The sequence below is a fragment of the Quercus suber genome, unplaced genomic scaffold, assembly GCF_002906115.3.
Source record: "Quercus suber isolate HL8 unplaced genomic scaffold, Cork oak 2.0 scaffold_492, whole genome shotgun sequence".
NCBI classification, from domain to species: domain Eukaryota; kingdom Viridiplantae; phylum Streptophyta; class Magnoliopsida; order Fagales; family Fagaceae; genus Quercus; species Quercus suber.
The window spans coordinates 209,719-233,730 of record NW_027069941.1 but is presented as its reverse complement, the minus strand read 5'-3'; the positions used below and the strand labels follow the sequence as shown (position 1 = coordinate 233,730).

Below are 24,012 nucleotides of genomic sequence, written 5' to 3'. Positions count from 1 at the left end.
TGATATTCATATAGAGCTTATAAAATGTAAGCAGGATGAAGGTGGATCGCCTGAGGAGCTCAATATGTATTTGCAGTTTGATTTGGTTTTGAGTGATGTATCTGCTTTTCTTGTTGATGGTGATTACCATTGGCCCCAAAATCCTTTGAACGGAAATTCTGTTTCCACTAAAATAGGTGGTGTTAGTTTCTTGCCTGTTATTGATAAGTGTGGGATTATTTTAAAGCTGCAACAGGTAATTTTCAACATTGTCCTTCAGTTTAATCAGTATTGTTGTGTTTGTGTTCATTTTGTAATGTTCTGGTGAGATATCATGTATTGAAACTTTAATTTGATGTCAAGATTCGATTAGAGCGCCCATCTTATCCCTCAACAAGGCTTGCTGTACGGCTGCCATCATTGGGTTTTCACTTTTCTCCAGCTCGGTATCATCGACTGATGCAAGTAGTGAAGATCTTTCAGGGGAAGGATAGTGAGGACTCTGATGTGATGAGTGTTATGCGTTTGTGGATGAAATATTTTTTTCATTACACCCCTAGGTATTTTATGATTAGAATATGTAACAATCTCAAATTATAATGAATACAAATTATTAACCTTTAACCAAAAATAGAAGAGCCTCTAAGCGCGTGAGTGTGTGCTTAGAGGCTAGTTGATTCTTAAATATTTCTGTTTGAATTTGTTTATGCTGATATTCATATAGAGCTTATAAAATGTAAGCAGGATGAAGGTGGATCGCCTGAGGAGCTCAATATGTATTTGCAGTTTGATTTGGTTTTGAGTGATGTATCTGCTTTTCTTGTTGATGGTGATTACCATTGGCCCCAAAATCCTTTGAACGGAAATTCTGTTTCCACTAAAATAGGTGGTGTTAGTTTCTTGCCTGTTATTGATAAGTGTGGGATTATTTTAAAGCTGCAACAGGTAATTTTCAACATTGTCCTTCAGTTTAATCAGTATTGTTGTGTTTGTGTTCATTTTGTAATGTTCTGGTGAGATATCATGTATTGAAACTTTAATTTGATGTCAAGATTCGATTAGAGCGCCCATCTTATCCCTCAACAAGGCTTGCTGTACGGCTGCCATCATTGGGTTTTCACTTTTCTCCAGCTCGGTATCATCGACTGATGCAAGTAGTGAAGATCTTTCAGGGGAAGGATAGTGAGGACTCTGATCTCCTTCGCCCTTGGAATCAAGCTGACTTTGAAGGGTGGCTGTCCCTTCTTACTTGGAAGGTCTTTCTCTCTCTCACCCCTTCCACTTTCTTTTGCAGTGGTTCAATTTCTTGATATGATAATATATGCTAACATTTCGTCACCCTTTCTCTTTTGTTTTTATGTGATAGGGTGTGGGAAATAGGGAAGCTGTATGGCAGCGGCGATACTTCTGCTTAGTTGGGCCTTTCCTTTATGTACTTGAGAGCCCTGACTCTAAGTCTTATAAGCAGTATATCAGGTTCAGATGCCAACTTTACAAATTGATTGATTATTGGCACAACGATATATTAACATAAAATGAGATATTTGAAATATGATTAAGAGAAGATGGAAAAATTGAATCAAACAATGGGAACATTGGAGTGAAAGAAACTGCTCCAAGTAAAGGATTTTGATTTTGATTTTTTTTTTGGTTGGTATATTAGGAATGTCTATGCCAAAAAAAAAAAAAACATTTAGAAATGTTACGGGTATAAGCTAGGGGCAAAATAGTAATATCATTGTACTCCTTTATATATAAATAATATTTTATGTGTTAGGGTTAGGTTAACAAGCCCGATACACGATAGTAATAAGTTGTACGTTTTTAATATTTTGGCCAGGAAAGCATGATTCTTTGCAGTTTTTTCTTTGTTTTGAGTAACTAGAAGTATGGGATGGAAAATTGGTGATGTACAACACTCCACTCTCACCACAGCCACACAAACAACTTTATAGCAACCTGAAATACTCAAACTTAGCACTGTAAGTCAACCCAAGGCTACCCAAAAAAGAACATAGAGAGGCTGCTGTGTAGAAAATAAAGACAGATCAGTACCCAAGGCTGGAATTCCTGCGGTGTGAAGATTGGAGTTACGGCTGGCGGCAAAAAATTGTGTAGGTGGGTTGCCAGAGGAAGACAACTAGAACCACAATGACATCGCGGTCAGGCAATAACGGAACAATGTCGCGCTAATCATGAAGTAGTTGCCGGAGCTAGTTGATGCCTCCAGCCAGGAAATCGGTGTTCATTGTCATTGTCAGCAGCGGAAAGTGGTTGGGTTCTTGGTTGTCGGCAGAAGAAGGTGGGTGGTGGTTGTTGGCAGTGGAAGTTGATGGGTTGTGCTTGTGGGGTTAACGGCAGAGGGTGGCTAAAGCTCTGATACCATGTTTTGGAGATAACACACACACACACACACACAAATATATATATATATATATATATATTGGTATACACTGAGTTTACTCTTTTGCCCTAGCTTTATACAATAATAGGTGAACAATGAAAGCAATATATAATGTGCTCAATATCCTGGCCATATTGCATTGTTGCGTAAAAGATAGAGCAAAGCAGAAACATGAGGAACATATTTCATAATTGCATTCATGGATGTATGTACTTTGTCCTGTAAAGAATCCTAATTATCTTAGTTTCCCAAGTTATATACATTTGCATGCTTTTAGCTCAAATGATGAGTTTCTTGCTCGGAACATGTACATGATCAATTTGTAATGTCATGGGCCAAGCATCTCAAAGGAGGCTTGATTAAGCTAGACAGTTAGTGAAATCTTTTATTCTTCTTCTATTATAGGCAGAAGAAAAATATGCAGAATGCATATTTCTTAAGATTGATAGCAGTTTAAGATATATAAATTTGTTGAGCTGATTTGTTCACTACGTAATTGATATGCATCAATATCCCAATTATTCTATAGTTAAAGAACAACATTAGACTATGATGATACATTTATTACGCTCTGATTTTTTTAGTTGCACAGACATTGGCATTTTTGCTTGGATTATTCTATTTCTTTCCTACTAGGTCTTATACTGAGTTGTGCAGTGCAATTCTTGTTATTTGTCCTCTTTTTTTTTGGTTCGGAATTAGGTGTCCACAAGAATCCTAACTTGCCTCTTTGGGAATGTTATAGTCTTACAGAACCTGTCAAGTTTTTGGAGTCTTTGTATTTGAACTAGTCATTTATATTTACAATATATTAAAAAAAGTTTCTGCATCTTTCCATTCATATCTGATTTTATAATTTTTGTAATGATATGCTTCTTGTAGTTTACGAGGAAAACATATATATCAAGTTCCACCTGAGCTTGTCGGTGATGCAGAAAATATTTTGGCTCTTTGTAATGCTGCACGATCCAGTAGCAAGGTCATAATGATGTCTTTATAAATTTCAACTAAGAGAATTTACTTAATATTGTCCATTTTATTTTGATGGTATCTTGCTTATCAGTTCATATCAGTTATCATTTGTATGTAGGTTGTGGAGGATGTAAATGCATTAATATTGCGATGTGATTCTGATGATTCAAGGAAATCTTGGCAAAACCGCTTGCAGGGGGCAATTTATCGTGCATCGGTAAATAAATTTTTTTGTAGTTTGATTTGTCTAAAAATATTTTCAATTTTGAATGTCTTATTTTAATCATTGTGCAACCTTGTCATATTTGTGAGTGGAACATCTCTCTTTTTGTTTGGGCTTGCATGGTTCCTTAGGGTGGTATGATGTACTTTGATTGTGTGATGATTTAGAGTCTTTTAATTTTAAGTAATGTGTTGTTTACTTATAAAAAAAAAATGTTTTGTTAGTTTGGTTAATGTGCTTTGTGTTAATTAACCTTGCTTGATGAGGCTTTCCTTTACTTCATATTCTTATCAAATAAAATTTAAGGTTCTTAAATAATTCTGGGGTTTTGTTAGTTTAATGGAAATGTTTTGTTTTGCTTATACTCTAGCATTGTGCTAGAAGTCCAAAGAAAGTGGCCTGTTGTTAATGGTTTCTTCAATAGAGCTAATAACTAGTACATACAGATTCTTTTTTGTATCACTATATGTCACAGGCACCTATGTTTAAGCAGCATAAATATATTTTCGGTCTCAACAAAAAATCATGGTTTGATGGACTCTGAACTTACAAATTTTCAAGTGGTTTTCTTTTATTTCTGTGCCGTGTACCTTTTCTAGTTTGTCATCTGCTTTAATAATTTTATCTGTGCTTAATGTGGTGTCTTTGGAGGGAGAGAAATAGTAGATGTTTTGAAGATATTGAGAGATCTATTCCGGAATTGAAACTTCTCTTTTTTAGAACTTTAAGGGATTGGTTGTTTGCTTTGCAAAAACAATCATTCCCTTTTTTTATTGATTTCCTAGACTCTTGCAATTTTTGTATTTGATTTCTTTTCCCGTGTTCACTCCCTGTGTTTTAGGGTGTTCATTTTCTATATCAATATAACTTATTACTTATCAAAAAAAAAAGTGGTAATAAATGATATATTTTTGACAAGAAAGTAGGTGCTAGAAATTCTATATGCTAGCCCTCGGATAATTTATTCCTTATATTGCAGAGAGGTGGTTACAATAGGATTGGGAGTATTCTAAGATGGGGGGGAGTCATCAAATGAGGTGATATTTAGTAGGGACACATCACTACGGACATCTTATCACTTGAATATTCCAGACTGTTCTTGAAGATTATCACTAATACAACACAAATGTACAACACAATATTCTCTATATAATTTACCTCTATAACTCTGTAACACTCACCCCTCAAGCTAGCTCATATATATGACATAAAGCCAGATTGGAACAAATAGACTATAGTCATTATCTGCATAATGCTTTTGTAAAGATATCAGCAATGTAGATTTTACTGGCTAGAGGTGAGTCCAAAGGGCTCTTCTTTAGAAAGGTTCCCTATGTAATCAGAAAAACAAATGAAGATATCAACAGTGTAGCAATGGCTCCATTAAGAATTTTGATTCTCACAAAATGTCAGTCTACTTCAATGTGCTTCATCTTTTCATGGAACACAAGATTGGATGCAATGTGTATAGCAGCTCTATGTTTACAGAATATTGGGATAGGAGTAGATACTGTTAAGCCCGACTCCTGAAGTGAAACCAAGTTAGCTAACTGGCAAGTATGTGCCATCAACCTGTATTCAGCTTCTGCACTAGATCGAGCAACTACATTTTGCTTTTTACTTTTCCGTGTTACAGGACTTTCTCCTCTCAGAAAGGTGCAACACCTCGTGGTGGACCTTTTATCTGAAGATGATCCTGTTCAGTCTGGATTAGTGAAATCTGAAACATTCCACCATGTGATGACCATTCTTTTTAAAAAAGATGCCTTGACTTGGGGCTTTCTTCAGATATCTAATAATTCAGATAGCAACATTCTAATGTAAGAGTCTTGGGGCTTCTAGGAATTGACACTAACTGCATATGAGATATTTGACCTTGTGATGGTGAGATAGTTGAGCTTCTCAACCAATCAATGATATCAGTTAGGATCTGAAATAGGTCTCCTTCTCCTCTCAATAGTGTTTGATTTGTATCGTAACTGTCAATAGGATGAGAACCCAGTAATGCCATCTCCTTGATGATATCAAGTACTTACTTCCTTTGAGATGAATTGATGCCCTGCCTAGAACTTGCAACTTCAATCCCTAAAAATGCATCTAAGTTTGCCAAAATCTTTGGTGTGAAAGTGTTGCAAGGATTGCTTCAATCTGGAGATGCCTTCCGAGTTATCTCTAGTAATTGCTATATCATCCACATAGGCCACAAGTAGCATGTACCCATCATTAGTGTGTGAGGGGAATACAGAATATGATTTGTTTGCCAATGATGGAGATCAACATTCATGACAACTTCAGATAATTTTCCAAACCATGCTCTCAGTGACTGCTTGAGACCATATAATGTTTTCTTCAACTTGCAGACACTGCCTCTATATTCCCCCTAGTAACAAACCCAAGTGGCTGCTCTATAAATACTTTTCCAAGGTCATCGTAGAGAGAGAAATTCTTTACAAGTTTCCAAGTCTAGTTTTGATGTAAAATGGTCATCTCCAACCAAGATCAGAGAGTGCATCCTAAATAGTTTTAGGATTTGGAATACCAGAAAGTGTGGAAATAAAGCAAGAAAAGAAAGTGGACAACGACTGAGAAGAAATAAAGTTGCTAATGGAAAAACTTGAAAAAAGAAAGAAAAAAGAAAGTTACTAATGGGATAATTAGTAGCACAAGAATGGCAGCTGGTAGTGACATCTCACTTGCGACATCACATTTCATTCCAGCCCTCAGATCATTCATTCCTTATGCTTGAGTGAGGTGGTCACATTCAGATGGGGAATATTCTGATGCGGTGACAGCTGGTAGGGTCATCTCACTAGGGACACCATATCTTGAATATTCCAAAATCTTCTAGAAGAGTAATATTCATAAGCACAAACTTATAACTTAATGTTATGTCTCTGTGACTCATAACAATATGGAAACTAGGAGGGCTGTAGCTCTCGTAACAATATGGAAATTAGGAGGGCTATAGCTCTTATGTTAATGGTTTTATAGTTTTAACATTCCATGCTTATTTTATTGTAGATAGCACTATATTATCCCAAACATTATTATGATTACTATAATGATCTCAATTACTATTACTATTACTAATTTATTTTTTTATAAGTAAAAATTCATTAATCAAGAAATGAAAAAAAGAAAAGAAAAAAAGCAAGCAGTACATGGTTATGGTACTAGCAGTATAATGAAGTTACAGAAAAGTACAAGAGTCCATGAAACCTATCAAACTAGAGAAGGAATGACCATTCTTAGTAGCCATCCACTCATATAAAGTGTGCAAAAAAGCTAGCTTCATCACAGTCATAGTTTGAGTTAGAATTGTGTGGTTAAATGATTAAATTTACCATATCCCATTAATTTAAGCTTTTGGGATAATCAGTAATTTAACATGCTATTAGAGCGAGAGATCTTGAGTTCGATCTCCATCTCCTCCACTCTACCTCTTATTTAAATTTTCACGTGTTGGGCCTCAACTATTAAAAGGTAGTTTTGGTCCACACGTGAAAGAGAGTGTTAGAATTGTGTGGTTAAATGATTAAATTTACCATATCCCAATAGCTTAAGCTTTTGGGACAGTTGGTAATTTAATAGGTTGTTCAATGCCTCCATATGTCCGGCAATTCCTTTCACTCCAAATGATCCACATGACAAAAAGAGGGATTTCGTTCGGAAATGAACCCCAAACAAACAAAGAGCTAACACCGAAAGTTCTTTGGTCATAGAGCAATGTAATAGTAGGTGATCAACTGACTCCAAGCCTTGCTTACGCATGCAACGCCATTCCCCTACGATAATGCCTTGTCTTTGTAAATTTTCAATTGTGAGAATCTTCCCTAAAGCAGTAGATCAAACAAAAAAAGCTACTTTGAGGGGAGATTTTACCTTCCAAATACCCTTCCAAGGAAAATCAACTACACCCTCACCATGCAGCATTTCATAGAAGGATTTAACTTCAAAATCCTTGCTTTCTTTTTGTCAGCATCCAACTGATATTATCTTCTGCATCCCTTCTAACCTTAATGGAATAAATTAGACTAAGAAATCTGCCATCAACTCCTGCTCCCAATCATGAAGGGCTATATAGAAGCAGACGTCCCACTGAATCTTATCCACACTCCAACTCATTAAATCTGCTAAAGCGGAATCCTTCCTTTGAGCAAGAGTATACAGCCTAGGTTACATCTCTTTAATAGGCCTTTCACCGCACCATCTATCATGCCAATGCTGAACATTTGTACCACATCCAACCTCAAAACTAATGAATCAAGAAAACTGATTCCAGCCCCTTCGAATATGTTTCCAAAGGCAAACTCCATGAGAACCAGCAGCAAACTCTGAGCACCAGCAACCACACTCAAAGCTACTACAATTAATTAGTACTAGTTTTTGATGCATAGAAAGCTTAGGAGTTAATTTTCCCCATATGTCTGTAGAACTGGATGGTACCAGGGTAAAGAATATGGAAAGAGACAACCACCTTCCCCATTCAAACTTTTACTGCCTAAACTGTGGTGAACAGCCATTGTGCTAATATGCCCTTAGACATTTCTGAAGACGTAAGGAAGATAGCCAATTTGGTTTAGTTTGGTTGAGTCTATTAATGAGTATTATTTCAAATTACACCTTTTTTATTTCTCCCAAGATAATCTCTAGTAGGCAATAACAGAGAGCACCTGATTCTGTTTTATATTGGCTTTAGGGCTATTGCTAATTGACATACTTTACACTGCAGTGCTATATAAGGAGTACTGGTGCAAAATATATATATTTTTGTTCAAGATCAGTTTCTGCCTTTGACCAGATAATACCTTTTGCTGCAATAATAGGGATTTCCCTGACTTTTGTGCAGGGTGCTGCTCCTATCACTACTTTATCGGAAACTTCATCAGACCCAGAGGATTCTGAAGCTGAATATGGTGACAAACTTGATGTAATTGATGTGAATATGGAGAGGCTCTTTGTCACTGGTTTTCTTGATGAACTAAAGGTTTGCTTCAGTTATAGTTACCAGGTAAGCTTAGTTTTTTTATTTTCTATGAAGTTACCTTGTGATGGAAGTGCTTAGAGATTTGAGAAATCTGCAAATTTTTTCAGCAGGAACAGAGCTTCATGAATGTGCTTCTTGCTGAAGAGAGTCGTCTATTTGAATTTCGGGCAATAGGTGGTCAGGTAACATAGATATAGAACTGAGCATCAATTTATGCATGTTTTTGTGTATTTGCTCTTTTGAGGCTTTTCATTGCAACTACAGGTTGAGCTTTCAATTATAGAGAATGATATGTTCATTGGAACTGTGCTGAAATCTTTGGAGATTGAAGATCTAGTTTCCTGCAATAGAGTGTCTCGTCCTTGTTTCCTGGCGAGGTCAGTCATCCGGAGTGCAGCTTCACATTCATCCTTCTATGATGCTGGGAGTCACAGCTTTGAAAGCAATAATGTAACTGACAGCAATAATGCAACTTCAAGTGAAGGAGATGATAATTTCTATGAGGCACCAGAGAATTTGGTTGATTCCGTTGACTATCCAATGCAGTCACCAAGAAATGAATCCGGATCTGAAATTTTATCATTGAAACCCCCTAGTTTTGACCGTATGGCTGGTCTACTCCCTACGGATGCTCTTCAAACCAAGAGTCAGGAAATTGAATTAACTGATACTTTGGATAGTTTTGTGAAAGCTCAGATAATTATTTATGACCAGAACTCTCCACGATATAATAATATGGATAATCAGGTGGGGTATTTTCTGCATTTAAAATTCTGCCTATAGCCCATTATTTGATTATTTGACTTATTACTTCATATTCAGGTCAAAGTGACCCTGGCTACCCTGTCGTTCTTCTGTCGTCGAAAAACAATTGTTGCCATTATGGAATTTGTTAATGCTATTAACATTAAGGATGAAAGGCTTGAATCATTCAGTGATAGCTCTTCGACAGCCATTATGAAACAGGATGTCTCCAGGGAAGATGTGGTTGATGATAAGTATTCAACGTTATTTGAGGAGCCTGTAGTTAAAGGCTTGCTAGGAAAGGGGAAATCGAGAATCATGTTCAATTGTGCTTCTTGCTGAAGAGAGTCGTCTATTTGAATTTCGGGCAATAGGTGGTCAGGTAACATAGATATAGAACTGAGCATCAATTTATGCATGTTTTTGTGTATTTGCTCTTTTGAGGCTTTTCATTGCAACTACAGGTTGAGCTTTCAATTATAGAGAATGATATGTTCATTGGAACTGTGCTGAAATCTTTGGAGATTGAAGATCTAGTTTCCTGCAATAGAGTGTCTCGTCCTTGTTTCCTGGCGAGGTCAGTCATCCGGAGTGCAGCTTCACATTCATCCTTCTATGATGCTGGGAGTCAGAGCTTTGAAAACAATAATGTAACTGACAGCAATAATGCAACTTCAAGTGAAGGAGATGATAATTTCTATGAGGCACCAGAGAATTTGGTTGATTCTGTTGACTATCCAATGCAGTCACCAAGAAATGAATCTGGATCTGAAATTTTATCATTGAAACCCCCTAGTTTTGACCGTATGGCTGGTCTACTCCCTACGGCTGCTCTTCAAACCAAGAGTCAGGAAATTGAATTAACTGATACTTTGGATAGTTTTGTGAAAGCTCAGATAATTATTTATGACCAGAACTCTCCACGATATAATAATATGGATAATCAGGTGGGGTATTTTCTGCATTTAAAATTCTGCCTATAGCCCATTATTTGATTATTTGACTTATTACTTCATATTCAGGTCAAAGTGACCCTGGCTACCCTGTCGTTCTTCTGTCGTCGAAAAACAATTGTTGCCATTATGGAATTTGTTAATGCTATTAACATTAAGGATGATAGGCTTGAATCATTCAGTGATAGCTCTTCGACAGCCATTATGAAACAGGATGTCTCCAGGGAAGATGTGGTTGATGATAAGTATTCAACGTTATTTGAGGAGCCTGTAGTTAAAGGCTTGCTAGGAAAGGGGAAATCGAGAATCATGTTCAATTTAACATTGCATATGGCGCATGCTCAGATTTTGTTGATGAACGAAGATGAAACTAAGCTAGCCAGTCTCTCACAGGATAATTTGCTGATGGATATTATGGTCTGCTTGCTCTTCTCCTAACCTCAAGACTAAAAAATTTGTTTTATCTTTACTTAGTTGTAAACTTTTAATATATAGTGCTTATTGACTGTTTTTTTGGGTTTAAGGTGTTCCCATCATCTTTTAGTATTAAAGCAGCGCTGGGAAATCTGAGAATAAGCGATGACAGTCTTCCTAGCAGCCATATGTATTTTTGGGCTTGTGATATGAGAAATCCAGGGGGCAGTTCATTTGTTGAGGTACTTTCTCTCTCTTGCGCTTGCAGTGTGTGTGTTTGTGTATTTGGGTTTGTTAAAGACTAGAATAAAATAATACAGAGAAGCGGAAGCAAGAAAGGGAGAAGAAAACAAGGGATTAGTGGTTCGGCCAATGGCCTACATCCATAGAATAAAGCCCTAGCAGCTGCATATTTGTTGTATACTCAAGTCAACTATTACAATGAACCCTAACATGGTATACATAGAGACTAGAAGCCAGGGTGAGCCCAATATGGGCTTACAACATAACTGGGTCTCTTGGGGCCTTACATCAACTAAATCCAATACTTTAACAGTCCCTCTCAAGCTGGAGCATACAGTCATATAGGTCTAGCTTGTAACACACAATTGCCAACTTGCTTGAAGAGGTTGAAAACAATATGAACCGGCCAAAAACTTAAGGGAACTGGTCAAAATTGAAGTTGAACCGACCAAAAAATGAGATGAATTGGTTGAAGTTCTTCAATATCAAACAAAACCAAACAGAGGTTTCATAGGGGTTAGACTATCCTTATCATGGATAAGGGACAACCAAAACTATACCCAAACCACCAAAATCCACCAAATAGGCAAACAAGGGATTTCCCTATCTACCTTGACTAACAACCAACACCGGCTGCTCCTGAAGACACTGGTGACCACTGCGCTGGCAACAACAACTCCGACGACAACAACTAACCACCACCACCGAGACCACTTGAAACTACCTAGAGATTGAGGCAAAGCTACCGTGATCTCTGGTGAGCAACCTCCATGACCGGAAAACCACTAGGAAATGTTGAAACCCACTGAGGAGCACCAGATCTGCCATGACCATGCTGGAAACAACAACCAAATAACAGGAGGGCCACCAAGAAGTGTTGAGAATAAAAAAAAAAAAAAAAAACTAAAATTTGTCGAGGATGGTCGGAAACCACCACTGATCCGCCAAGAACAACAAAAAATAGGTCAACCAGCAATATCTACCAAGCTGGGTTGCAGTTAGATCTGAATCTTGGGCAGATCCATGTATACAGGTTGGATCTGCAACACCAATGACAACAACAACGAAAGCCACCAGCAACAACCACTGGCGACGGCAACAAGATAACAACCTGAGAACTAAAACAACCAACAGCAATAGCAGCCAATCTGCTGAGAACAACCAACGGCTACAATCACCAACAACCAACAACTACCATAATCACACAACCACAACCAATCAACAACTAACAAGAACAACTAACAAACTTAACTTAGGGTATGTTTGGTACACTGAATGTAAATTATATTAGAAATAGTAATCTTTATTACTAGAAATAGAAGATATTGTAATGGAATAACTATTACTATTCATAAGTTTGGTTGTTACATATGGAAAACTTGTAAAAAGTGATATATAAGGAAAATTTATATTTTTGGAAATATATTAATTTTAAAACCTATTATATGCACTAAGGAATAGCTATTATATCAATTTTAAAGAGAAATAGCTATTCTTCAATTTATAGAATAGTCATTCCAATGTAATAACTAATCCACGTAATAAAGATACAACCAAATGATCGAATTGTTATTACACTTGAATAACTATTCCATTACAAGAGTTATTACAGCGTATTAAACGTACTCTTAGATTTGAAGGTTGCACAAGCAAATAACCACAGACAACTATCGGCTTTGATACTATGTTAAAGGCAAGAATAAAATAATATAGAGAAGTGGAAGCAAGAAAGAGAAAAGAACACAAGGGATTATGTGGTTCGGTCAACGGCCTACATCCACGGAATAAAGCCCTAATGGCTACATCTTTACTGTATACTTAAGTCAATTATTGTAGCGAATAGCCCTAACATGGTATATATAGAGGCTAGAAGCTAGGGTTAGTCCAATATGAGCTTACAACATAACTGAAATTTTTGGGCCATTGCAGCATCTTAAACCCAATACTTTAACACGGTTGTTGTGGTAACTATGGATGTATTCAATTATGCACTGACCTTCACATTATCTATATAAAAAAAAAAAAAAAACCAAAAAGGAAGAAGAATCAACAATAAAAACCTATGAGGACATCTAGTCTAAGGTTGTAAGAAGCTCTATTTGTCTAAGGGTGGTATATATATGACGTTGCTTAAAGGTACGTTATCTAGTATTCCTACTTATTTTTTATCGCTTTTTACCATTCCTATTCATGTGGCTAACAAAATTGAGAAGTTGCAAAAGGACTTTCTGTGGGGTGATTCCAAGTCACATTTGGTAAGATGGAGTAAGGTGTGTGCCTATGGCAAATGGTGGATTAGGAATAAGGAAATTGACTACCTTCAATTAGCCTTACTAGGGAAATGGCTATGTCATTTTGGGGTTGAGGAGACATGGCTTTTGAGGAGGGTGGTAACTTTGAAGTTTGGGGAAAAGTGTTTTTGGGGGGGATGGACTTCCAAGTTAGGTAGAGGGGTTCATGGGTGTGGCTTGTGGAGAAGTATCTGTATGGGATGGGGGATTTTTGCAAGAATATTCGTTTTGAGGTAGGGGTGGGAGATAGAGTGAAGCTTTGGACAGATCAATGGTATGGGGATTCTCCACTTTTGTTGACTTATCCGAGGGTGTATAAGATTGCCTCTAATAAAGGGGCATCGGTGGCCTCTTCTCTCGAACGGTTGGGGATTGAGGAGTGGAGAAGTTGGGATGTTTATTTTACTCGGAGACCTAATGATTGGGAAATGGGTGAGGTGGATGATTTTCTCCGTACCTTGGGCTTAAATCTACCTCCTACTGAAAACGGAGATCGTATTCGATGGAAGTTGTCAAAGAATGGGGACTTTGATATTCGATCGTTCTACAATAAGTTAAGAAGTCCTTTGCCCATTACTTTCCTTTGGAAGGTGTTTGGAAGGTTAAGGCTCCTCGGCGTGTCTCCTTCTTTGTGTGGACTGCTGTATGGGATAGGATCCTTATTGGTGATAATTTGAGGGGTAGATGGGATTTTGTTGACTGGTGTATCATGTGCCGTAGTAATGGGAGACGGTGGATCATCTGTTACTACATTTTGGTAAGGCTTATCGACTGTGGAGTTTGGTGTTTAGATCTTTTGGGTTTTCTTGGGTCTTGCCAAGATCGGTTGCGGATACTCTATTCGGTTGGTGGAATTGGCCTAGAAAGCATTGGTCTAGCATTTGGAATTTAGCTTCTTTATGCTTGATGTGGTGTCTTTGGAAGGAGCGAAACAGGAGGACGTTTGAGGACATGGATAGTTCGGATGACCAGCTTTTAGCCTCTTTCAGTGGCGCTTTGTTTGACTGGTCTAGGGCTTGGAGACTCACCTCTAGTGATTCTCTCCCTATGTCTTGGGATAAGATTTTCATGAGTGATAATATGACTTCTAAGTTGGATTGGGGTATACATGAGTGTGGTTTATGGAGAGGCATCCATATGGGTTGGGAGACTCTTAGCAAAAATACTCGGTTTGAGATTGGGGTGGAGAATAGAGTGAAATTTTGCCAAGGTTGGTTGTGTGGGGATCAACCTCTTCAATTGACCTTCCCGGTTTTGTACGAGATTTCTGTTAATAGAGAGGCTTCAGTAGACTTTTCCTTGACAAGATAGGGGGTAGGGGAGAGAGGATTTTGGAAGTACGTTTCACTTGGGATTTGAATGATTGGGAGTCGGATTTAGAGGTGGATTTCCTTCGTATTTTGGAATCCAATACACATTTAACGGAAAATGGGGACCGTATGAGATGGAAGTTAAAGAAAAATGAGGATTTTGACATCCGTTTGTTTTATTATGAGTTGGGAGGTTGCTTCTCTGTTAGTCTTTCTTTTGAAAGGTATTTGGAAAGTTAAGGCCCTCGGTGTGTCTCTTTTTTGTTTGGACCGCAGCTTGGAATAAGATTTTCATGAGTGATAACATGAGAAGTATGGGTTTTGATTTTGTTGATTGGTGTGTAATGTGTAGCTATTGTGGAGAGATTGCGGATCATTTGTTGCTTCACTCTAAGAAGGCTCATCGGTTGTGGAGCTTTGTTTTTAGTTCTTTTGGGGTTTCTTGGGTTTTACCAAGAACGGTTTTAGATGTTCTCTTTGGTTGGAGAAGCACTTGTCAAACATTTGGAATTTAGTTCCTTTGTGCTTAATGTGGCGTATCTGGAGGGGGCGTAACTGGCAAACATTTGAGGACTTGGATAGCTTAGGAGACCGGCAGCTTGTTTCTTTTAATGGTTCTCTATTTGATTGGTCTTGGCTTGGGGACTTACATCTAGTGACTCCCTCCCTTTGTTCCTTTGTTCTCTCCTCTTTTGTAATTAATTTTCTTCTTTGTTCTTTCTTTGTTCTTCCTTGTAATATTTGACTGCTTTGTACTTCTTTTGCATAAAGTAGCTTTTTCTATATATGTCTTTCTTATTTCTTAAAAAAAGAAAAAGAAAAAAAAAAAAAATCTATGAGGATAACTATCCATGAATCTTGGACTTTCGCTTATGCATTTAAAGTTCCTTTCCTCAAAAACGCTTCATTCTTTCTCTCTTTTATTTTAAAATAATTCATTGTCAGGTTTTCCTTTTTTTTTTTTCCTCCCTTCCAATCATTAGAAATCTTGTGCTTTCTATTAATTTTATCTAGTGTAGTGAGCTGTTTCAATGGTGAGGATATTTGATGGTAGTGGATATATCAGTAAACTAGTCTTTGTTCAAATTTTTTCTTCCCATGAACGCCTTTTGTAAAACATTAAGTTGTTTGTCTAGTTAATGCACTATGAGGTTTTGTTGTTCACTGTTTTTCTTCCCATGAATGGCTTTTCTAAAACATTAAGTTGTCTAGTTAATGCACTATGAAGTACTGGGATTATGCCAATATTGATGTGTAATTTCAATTGCACTATGGGAGAACTAACATATGGACATGGATACACAAACAAGTTTGATGTAAAATTTTAATTTTCCATGATCTGTTGGAGTCTCAAACAATGCTTTTTATTTATTTATTATGGTGTCCTGCACGATAGCTCTTGAAACCAACATATTAGGGACTATCTTTAATCTTTAAAATCTTCTCATGTGCCAATGAATATTTATTTTCTGTAAACTTCCACTAAAGCCATACGTAGGTAAGTCAGAATTATGAAATTGCTTTCCAAACATCATATACCACATGATCTAATACTTAGATTTTCCATGTTGAATCCCTCCCAAAATGGATCAATAAAGGATTCAAAGGAAACAACGTGATAGGAAACATCACTTGCGGCCCCCTTTGAAGATTTATTAGAGGCAAGAGGAGGTTAGTTTTAGCGCCCAAGCATTAATTTGGGATGTTCTAGATGATGGAGAGCTTTCTTGAGAGATTGCATAGCTAATCAAAGTTGAATTGAGTCTTGTTTGTTGTTATTTTCTGCTGATTAAGTTTTAATTAAGCTTTACTAATATATAGGTAATCTGATAATTTATATATTTTTTGGAATGAGCTGTACCAGAGGCCCATGGTCTTATTATTATTATTATTTGTTTTGTATCCTTTTTCCTATTTGTTTTAGAAGTTCTTAATTACTTTTCTTTAAAATTTAGGAGTCCTAGTTTTTCTAGGAAAGGGATTGGCAATAGCTTATATTAAAGCTTTTATGTAGACAATAGCTTTGATGGAGAGATTGAATCTGGTGAGATTCCAGCAGCTTCTTAAGCTTTGAGGAGGTGATTGTGACGCAGGACAAAGGCCTTAATGGGCTTTTAGAACAATTTTGATGTAGGATCTTTAGAAATTTAGCTTTACGTTAGGATTTCTTATGAGAGTTTTAAGGTTTTCTTGGATAGGCTTTGATGTCTAAGGTTTTAGGTAAGGTTAGGTCATTAAAAGGTGTATCCAACTGAATTTGATGGCTGTTTAGTGTCAAGAAAATGAGTAGAACAACAGTGAAAATGACAACCAACTCTCTAATTGCTTTACCTTAAACCTTGAAGCCTTTTCTTCTCTTCCTCTCTTCTCTGCTACTGCTGGCATGATTTTGAGATATAATTACCTCTGTGTTGAAGCCTTGTAGGGGAATGACATTATTTGGCTTTCACAGATTTTGGCAAATCATGTGAACAATGTGCCTAATGCCTATAGACAAATTTAGCTCATTCTCTCATGTGAACAATCTTTTTTCCCTATTCCTTATTACTCTGATATTTTGTCTAATGTGTTATGTGCTTTTGTTTGGCTATCATGGGTTGTATTACAAATATTTACTCATGATCATGCAGTTGGTTTTTACTTCATACAGTGCTGATGATGAAGACTATAAAGGTTATGAGTACAGCCTTTTTGGACATCTTTCTGAAGTACGAATTGTTTACTTGAATCGATTTATTCAGGAGGTAATCTACTTCTAGAATCATTTCGCATGTACTCAAACTCTATCCAACTTCTCATATATCTTTTAAATGACATTTAGGTGGTTAGTTATTTTATGGGTCTTGTTCCCAACAATTCAAAACCTGTTGTCAAGTTAAAGGATCAAGTGACAAATTCAGAGAAGTTGCTTACAGCTAGTGAAATTGAAGGATCACCTGCAGTAAAATTGGACCTTTCTCTTACAAAGCCTATAATATTAATGCCGCGGAGGACAGACAGCCTTGAGTATGTGTATCTTGGCCCTATACTAATAAATGCATTCTAGTGGTAGTGATATGACACTTAGTCTAACTGTTTGAGTTCTCTATTTTACAGCTACTTGAAGCTTGACATTGTTCACATAACTGTCCAGAACACATTCCGATGGTTTTGTGGACATAAAAGTGAAATGAATGCTGTGCATTTGGAAATATTAACAGTTCAGGTGAGGTTTATTGCATATATTTTGATTCAGTGAGTAGTTTCAATAAAAAAGCGGTCACAAATGTAGTGGCAGGGTCTGGATGTTCCCTTAGTGGGTTTGATGCAGCCAGAACAAGGCTGCAAGATTGAAAGGTTTGCTGTAAAACTGCAGATAGAGTGGACAGTTAGTAGGTGAGGCCCAACAAGTGAGATTTTAAATGGGAGGTAGAGTAGAGGAGACAAGGATCGAACTTATGACTTCTTGATACCATGTTAAATTACCGATTGTTCCAAAAGTTTAAACTATTGGAATATGATAAATTTAATTATTTAACCACATACTTCTAACACCGTGAAATACAATTTGCAAAACAAAAATTAACAAGCAATGCTAATACCTTCAAAAAAACTTCTTATAAATTTCTAGACATCAAAATCTTCAATTTGTTCAAAGAACTTAGTTGGCATTTCATGCTTACATCTGGGTGTAATCTCTAAATAAATAAATATAAGAAAATAGAAACCTTGATTAATATTGTATTCTACAAAGAGGTTTCTATCTCAATCAATAATAAGATAATAAACTTCAACACTATAATAGACTACATTTCAATCAACCTCAATATAATAACTGATTACGAAAATAGTAAATTATTTAAGTTTAATATTAAATAAAAACAAAACCTAACTTAAAATCTAGGATTTAAATAATTTGTTACTCAGCTCCACAATTATAAAATTGAATCTCAAAATTTTTATAAATCATTTTTTTTCTTTTTCTTGTTGGTTACTTAGTACACTGTCCGTGTGCTTTGGTTCCTTGTATAATTTTCATTTTTCTTAGATGAAGCATTATTTACTTATCAAAAAAGGAAAAAAAAAATCCCAATCCTGAACCTGCCTCATGAATCCCCTCGTATAATCACATGCTATTGTAGTTTTTTTTTTTAAAATTTTTTTTATTGTAATCTCAAACAACTCTATAAATGAATCATTTAATGCCTCATCCATGCACTATACATCAAACTAGTGCTGCTCTTTTATTTCATCCCCAATTCTAAATTTAACATATCTAGGAAAAAAAAAAAATAATAATTCCACATCCTATTTCAGTCCCCTTCCAGATTACAACCCCATGTGAGCAATGGACTGAGCTCAAGGTAACCTCCTTCCTGCTCCCCTTATTTCATCACTGCCAAGTGTTTCCATAAGTGATTGTCTTATCAATAAAGCCTGGAAGAATTTTCCTAGCAAAGCAAAGTTAAAGGCAAATAACTTCCTAATACTCAAGCCTCTTGCACACAGTGGAGAACACACCAACTTGCAAATTCACCAAATGAAATCTCCTATCCTCTCCCTTGCCATCCCAAAGGAAATCCTATTGCAATCTCTTCAGCCTGTTTGCCACCCTTACTGGCATAGTTAATAGGGACATGAAAATAAGTAGGTAAGTTCAACAAAGTGCTATTTTGAGTGAGTTTTCCCGCTTCTGAGAGACATTTTCTTCCACCTAGCTTACTTATTTTCAGTCTTTCCATTATACAATTCCACGAGGATTCAACTTAGACTCCAATGGTAAGCCCAAGTCACGGGTAGGAAAAGTTGCACGTGGCTTAATGAAAGCTCTTTAAGCCCCCACCTTTTGTTTGGTGATCATACGACATTGAAATCTTCTGCTAAATACCACGCCCACCTCCCATCGCCCTTGACTGTTTTAAGTCCTCTCATATTCTCACCCTTTCCAAACCAGATCAGCAGACATCAACAAGTCTCAGCACAACGTTTGATGTTACACAGATCAAATAGAGGAACCAAGAAGATAAAAGGAGCTAGAGTTTGCAAACCCTATCTCAGCACACTGTTTGATTTTACATAGACCAAATAAAGGAAACAAGAAGATAAAAGGAGCTACAGACTAGAGTTAGTGAACCCTACGGTATCACCTTGTGGTTAAAGAAGGGCCATAAGAGATGTCATTAATTAAAATAACTTCTTAACCTAAAACTCCTGAGCCTATTAGCTTGAGTGGTACCACTGCCTCTCCCCCATGGGAAGAGTGGGGCTTCAAATCCCGGGGGCTGTAGTCCCCTTAAAACTTCCATTTGGGGGGGAAGGGGGAACAAACTATTTACTTCTCGAAGTATATATGGCACCAATTCAGAACTTCCTAGTCCTCAACATCAAGTTAAGGAAGTAAATCAAGGAAGATTTCAAGCATTTTGGGTGTTCAAAGTAAAAATGATATCAAAATTGATCTGATGTCTCAGTTGTTGCATTGCTATTTTGTTGCCTTTTGACCTTGTTTCTTGTGGATAGGTTGAGGACATCAATTTAAATGTTGGTACGGGAACAGAACTAGGTGAAAGCATAATTCAAGATGTGAAGGGCGTTTCTGTTGTCATCCAAAGGTCACTCCGTGATTTGTTGCATCAAGTACCAAGTACTGAAGTTGCAATCAAGGTAATAAATATTGTGGTTATTGGGATGATCTTTCAAGAGCTTATTGTTGTTTACTTTGTTAATTTAAGATGGTTACAGTTCATGTAAGGACTTAATATCTACCTTTATATTTGACATTATGCTTTTTCAGATAGAGGAATTGAAAGCAGCTCTTTCTAGTGGGGAGTACCAGATTATCACTGAATGTGCACTTAGTAATATTTCAGAGACGCCACGTGTTGTGCCTCCACTGAAACATGATTCTCCGACATATTCAGTTGATGCTGTAGAAACCATTGTTCCACAGGATACAACTGGTGTTGTATCTGAAACTGTAGAAACCATTGTTCCACAAGATGCAGCTGGTGTTGTATCTGAAGCTGCAAATGGGGAAGCCTGGATTGTGATAAAAGTGTCAGTTGTTATAAATCTGGTGGAATTGAGCTTATATGCAGGGTCAGCTAGAGGTGCATCCCTAGCTATTGTGCAGGTATTTTATTCATTAATTTGTAAATCTACTCTTAGCGTTCCATAATAATATTGTAATTTTTTTGTTGTTGATATTTTGAAGTTTTTTACGGTAATTTCTATACCATGAATGGTTTAAAAAACTCGTCCCAATTTGTTAAATAATCCAGTGCATGAATATAATTGATGGGAAATCAGTTGTAAACAATTTGATCAGTATTGGCCTTTCACCCAATATTTAAACCTTTTCAGATCCATTTACTCCATCCTTTGGCTGTTTTCTTCCTGAACCATATTAACTAAAAACATGACCTTCATCCTCTGATGTAGTTCATTTTTAAAGCTAGTTGTTATGCAATAGCCTAACGGTTAGTAAAGATGTTTGTTAAGCTTTGGCCAATCACATGGCAGCCACATGGTAGGTTCTTGTAACTAACTTTCTAGCCAATCAGCAGCATGCTTATGTATCTATAAATAAGCAAGGCTGCCCTCATTGTAACTAGTTGAATTTGAATCCAAGAAATCTCTACCTATTAGGTATTATTCCCAGAATGTGTCTCTTGAAGAGCTAGTTCATTCATTCTTTTCTCTAAGCTACTTAGTTTTCTAAAACTTGTTTCCTTTTCACCATTTTCCTCCATCATCCTCATTTTTTGCCTTACTTTATTCAGTGGACATAAGTTTTGAGGTGTGGTCTTCTCTTTCTGTGTGGACTTGGCTCAGCTCCACACAGTTTAACTTCATTTTAATCTGGTGAAGTTTCTCTTGGTAAATACTGACCCACCAATGGACTAAAGCTACTATTCAGAAACTGTTTAGTAAATTTGGACTCGAAGCCACTGTTTTGAATGGAAAATCAGTAAACAGTGAAACCATTATATTCGACTCATCATAAAATATTGAGTTTTCACAGGACCTCTACATGAGATGCTCTTATATCCATAGCTGTATCTTCTCTTTTGACCAAGTCATAATCAGATTAAGAAGTTGATGCTTTCTTGGCTTGTGGAACATGCATTAGCATAATGTCGTTCCTATAAGTGATCTCCATCTAAGATTGGAAAAAGTTCTCTGTGCATGATAAACTACCACTTATGTGTGTGTTTTTCGTCCTTTTTCCTGTGTGTGTGTGTATCTTCCTTTTTTAAGTTGTTTTAAATCAGGATGTTTATTACATTTTAAAGTTTTCATTTATTTCATCACAGTGATTGTATATAACATTTTCTGGTTTCATTTCTTCTGCAGATTAGTGATGCTTGGTTACTCTACAAGTCTAACACACTGGGAGAAGGTTTTCTTTCAGCAACACTAAAGGGTTTCACAGTGATTGATGATCGTGAGGGGACTGAACAAGAGTTTAAGCTGGCGATAGGAAAACCTGAGAACATTGGTCCTAGCCCGCTTGATACTGTGACTTATGATGAAAACCAGCATGTACTTGATGCAAATGAATTTAGAGAGAATGGTATAAAACCACTTTCTTTAAAAAAAAAAGTTTAAAATAGAAAACTCATACTTTCCCAGAACTTTAACTGCTTTTCATTTTGTTTGTGAAGAATGGCCGGTACTTGGATTCTTGTATATTTCTAGGAGCCAACAGTAGCTATTCTGCTTCAAAGGATGATCAGGTCTACTTGGATGAAGAGAATGAAGTTCCTCACACTAGCTCTTCAAGAGAAAGTATTAATGATGTACCTTCTCAAGATATGATGGCTGACAGATCGACAGAGTTTATCATTGAATTGCAGGTCCAGTTTCTCATAATTCCGTATTACTCTGAATTCATCATAATTTTTTTTACTTGATTCAAAGGTCAGTTAGAGTCCTTAATTGTAGTTGTGACTTGGTCGTAATAATTACCTTGAAGATAAATATGTTAGTGAACTCTTTATAACGAGTGCCTAAAATTTCTGTCATTGCTAACATGGGAAAGAGGCCAAAAAAGAGAGAAGAACTGGGATAAGTTTTTTTTGTTCATAAGTCGTAAAATTCATCAAAAAAGTGCAAACGGATGCAACCCTATGTACCAGGAAGTATACAAAGGAAGTTCAAAAAATAAAAAAGAAGTGTATATTATCAATGCATTAGACTAGGCAAGCCAAAGAGAATGTACAACTACTTCAAAGTAGAGTATGAATTTGAAGATAAACTCCACTAATATAATCAAACACATTAGGCTTTGCTTGGATGAGCTTATTTTCACCTCAAAAGAGTACAACCTTTTAAAGTATCACCTTATGCAAGGTAAGTTGTACTTTTAATAGTAAAAGTTTTATTTTTTATCTATTATAAAAGAGCATTTAAATTCTATATTAAATAATATTTAATATAGATGATCTAATTATATTTATTCATGTAATGAATCTAATTTAATGTAATTATTAATATAATGATAATGAATGTATCATTGAATTGAATGTGCAATCCCTGGATTTCTCTCACATATTCTTTTTTTTAATCAAGAGATTCATAACTAAAATTTTTTTTGGCCCTTTGTGAATCAGGCTAAAATTCCCGAAATCAGAAATGCCAAAATAGGAATAGCACTTGCTATTATTAGAAATGCCCAGAAAATATCATATTCATAAAGTAATAAAGTAGAAACATAGACAAACTCCTTGCATTGGAAAATATGCGATTAGTTGATTGGAATTGGAATGAATTGTCAAGTCATCCATAACTCTTTAGTTAAAATAGAAATTCATTTTGATCTGTGTCTCCATTTCACCACCAATGCATCTTGAAGGTGACTGTATTCCATGATATGATATCTATCTAGTGTGATATCTAACTCACTTCCTTTTTTCTTTGTGAGTTTGCGAATTTCCCCATTCATAGGTCCGTGAGCCAATCTATGAATTGAAAGGTCCGAATGATCAACTTTGCAATCATTTGTTAGAATCAATAGGTCTTCAAATTTCATTTGAAAAGGGGATATAATTCACTTGGATATAGTAAGTCTTGCATGGGCTTCTTTAATGGTAGTCTTTACATTTTCTTTTCACTCATATTATGGGGTAGAAATGGACTCTAGAGGTACTACTAATTGAGTGGAGGAATCAAACTCAACCTGCATCAATTGTTTTATAGCAAAGCAATTTTTATTTTACTTTATTTGTTTTTGGTTTCCACCTCTTTTTTTTACTGTTCAAAGAGAAAATGGTTATGTTATTAAGTGGATATAGACTTTCTATGGGAAACAACATAGACATAGTGGTTGTCCAACTAAATAATCCACATAATAAAATATTGCCTTGGGCAAGTCACATATTGCTCGTTTCTACTTGTTTTATCATTTGTTGTATTATTTTAGAAATTTGATTTATGCACACGACTTCGAAAGTCATGATAATATTACTGAGGACCTTATCAGATATTTTTCTTCTCATTTCGGGCAATTAG

At 36.2% G+C, this 24,012-nt stretch overlaps 1 protein-coding gene across 1 annotated transcript in view; it reads left to right on the top strand.

Annotated features, from left to right (window-relative positions):
• Positions 1 to 24,012, top strand: part of LOC112023786 (uncharacterized) — an 82,843-nt gene that overhangs the window by 17,087 nt on the left and 41,744 nt on the right. The window contains exons 17-33 of the mRNA XM_065763100.1: positions 35 to 235; positions 1,032 to 1,235; positions 1,346 to 1,455; positions 3,266 to 3,362; positions 3,474 to 3,572; positions 8,428 to 8,589; positions 8,673 to 8,747; positions 8,830 to 9,312; positions 10,332 to 10,679; positions 10,787 to 10,918; positions 17,151 to 17,264; positions 17,342 to 17,526; positions 17,617 to 17,725; positions 20,020 to 20,163; positions 20,294 to 20,632; positions 21,856 to 22,104; positions 22,167 to 22,358. Coding sequence (XP_065619172.1) covers positions 35 to 235; positions 1,032 to 1,235; positions 1,346 to 1,455; positions 3,266 to 3,362; positions 3,474 to 3,572; positions 8,428 to 8,589; positions 8,673 to 8,747; positions 8,830 to 9,312; positions 10,332 to 10,679; positions 10,787 to 10,918; positions 17,151 to 17,264; positions 17,342 to 17,526; positions 17,617 to 17,725; positions 20,020 to 20,163; positions 20,294 to 20,632; positions 21,856 to 22,104; positions 22,167 to 22,358 — 3,243 coding nt within the window. The remainder of the gene's footprint in view (positions 1 to 34; positions 236 to 1,031; positions 1,236 to 1,345; positions 1,456 to 3,265; positions 3,363 to 3,473; positions 3,573 to 8,427; positions 8,590 to 8,672; positions 8,748 to 8,829; positions 9,313 to 10,331; positions 10,680 to 10,786; positions 10,919 to 17,150; positions 17,265 to 17,341; positions 17,527 to 17,616; positions 17,726 to 20,019; positions 20,164 to 20,293; positions 20,633 to 21,855; positions 22,105 to 22,166; positions 22,359 to 24,012) is intronic.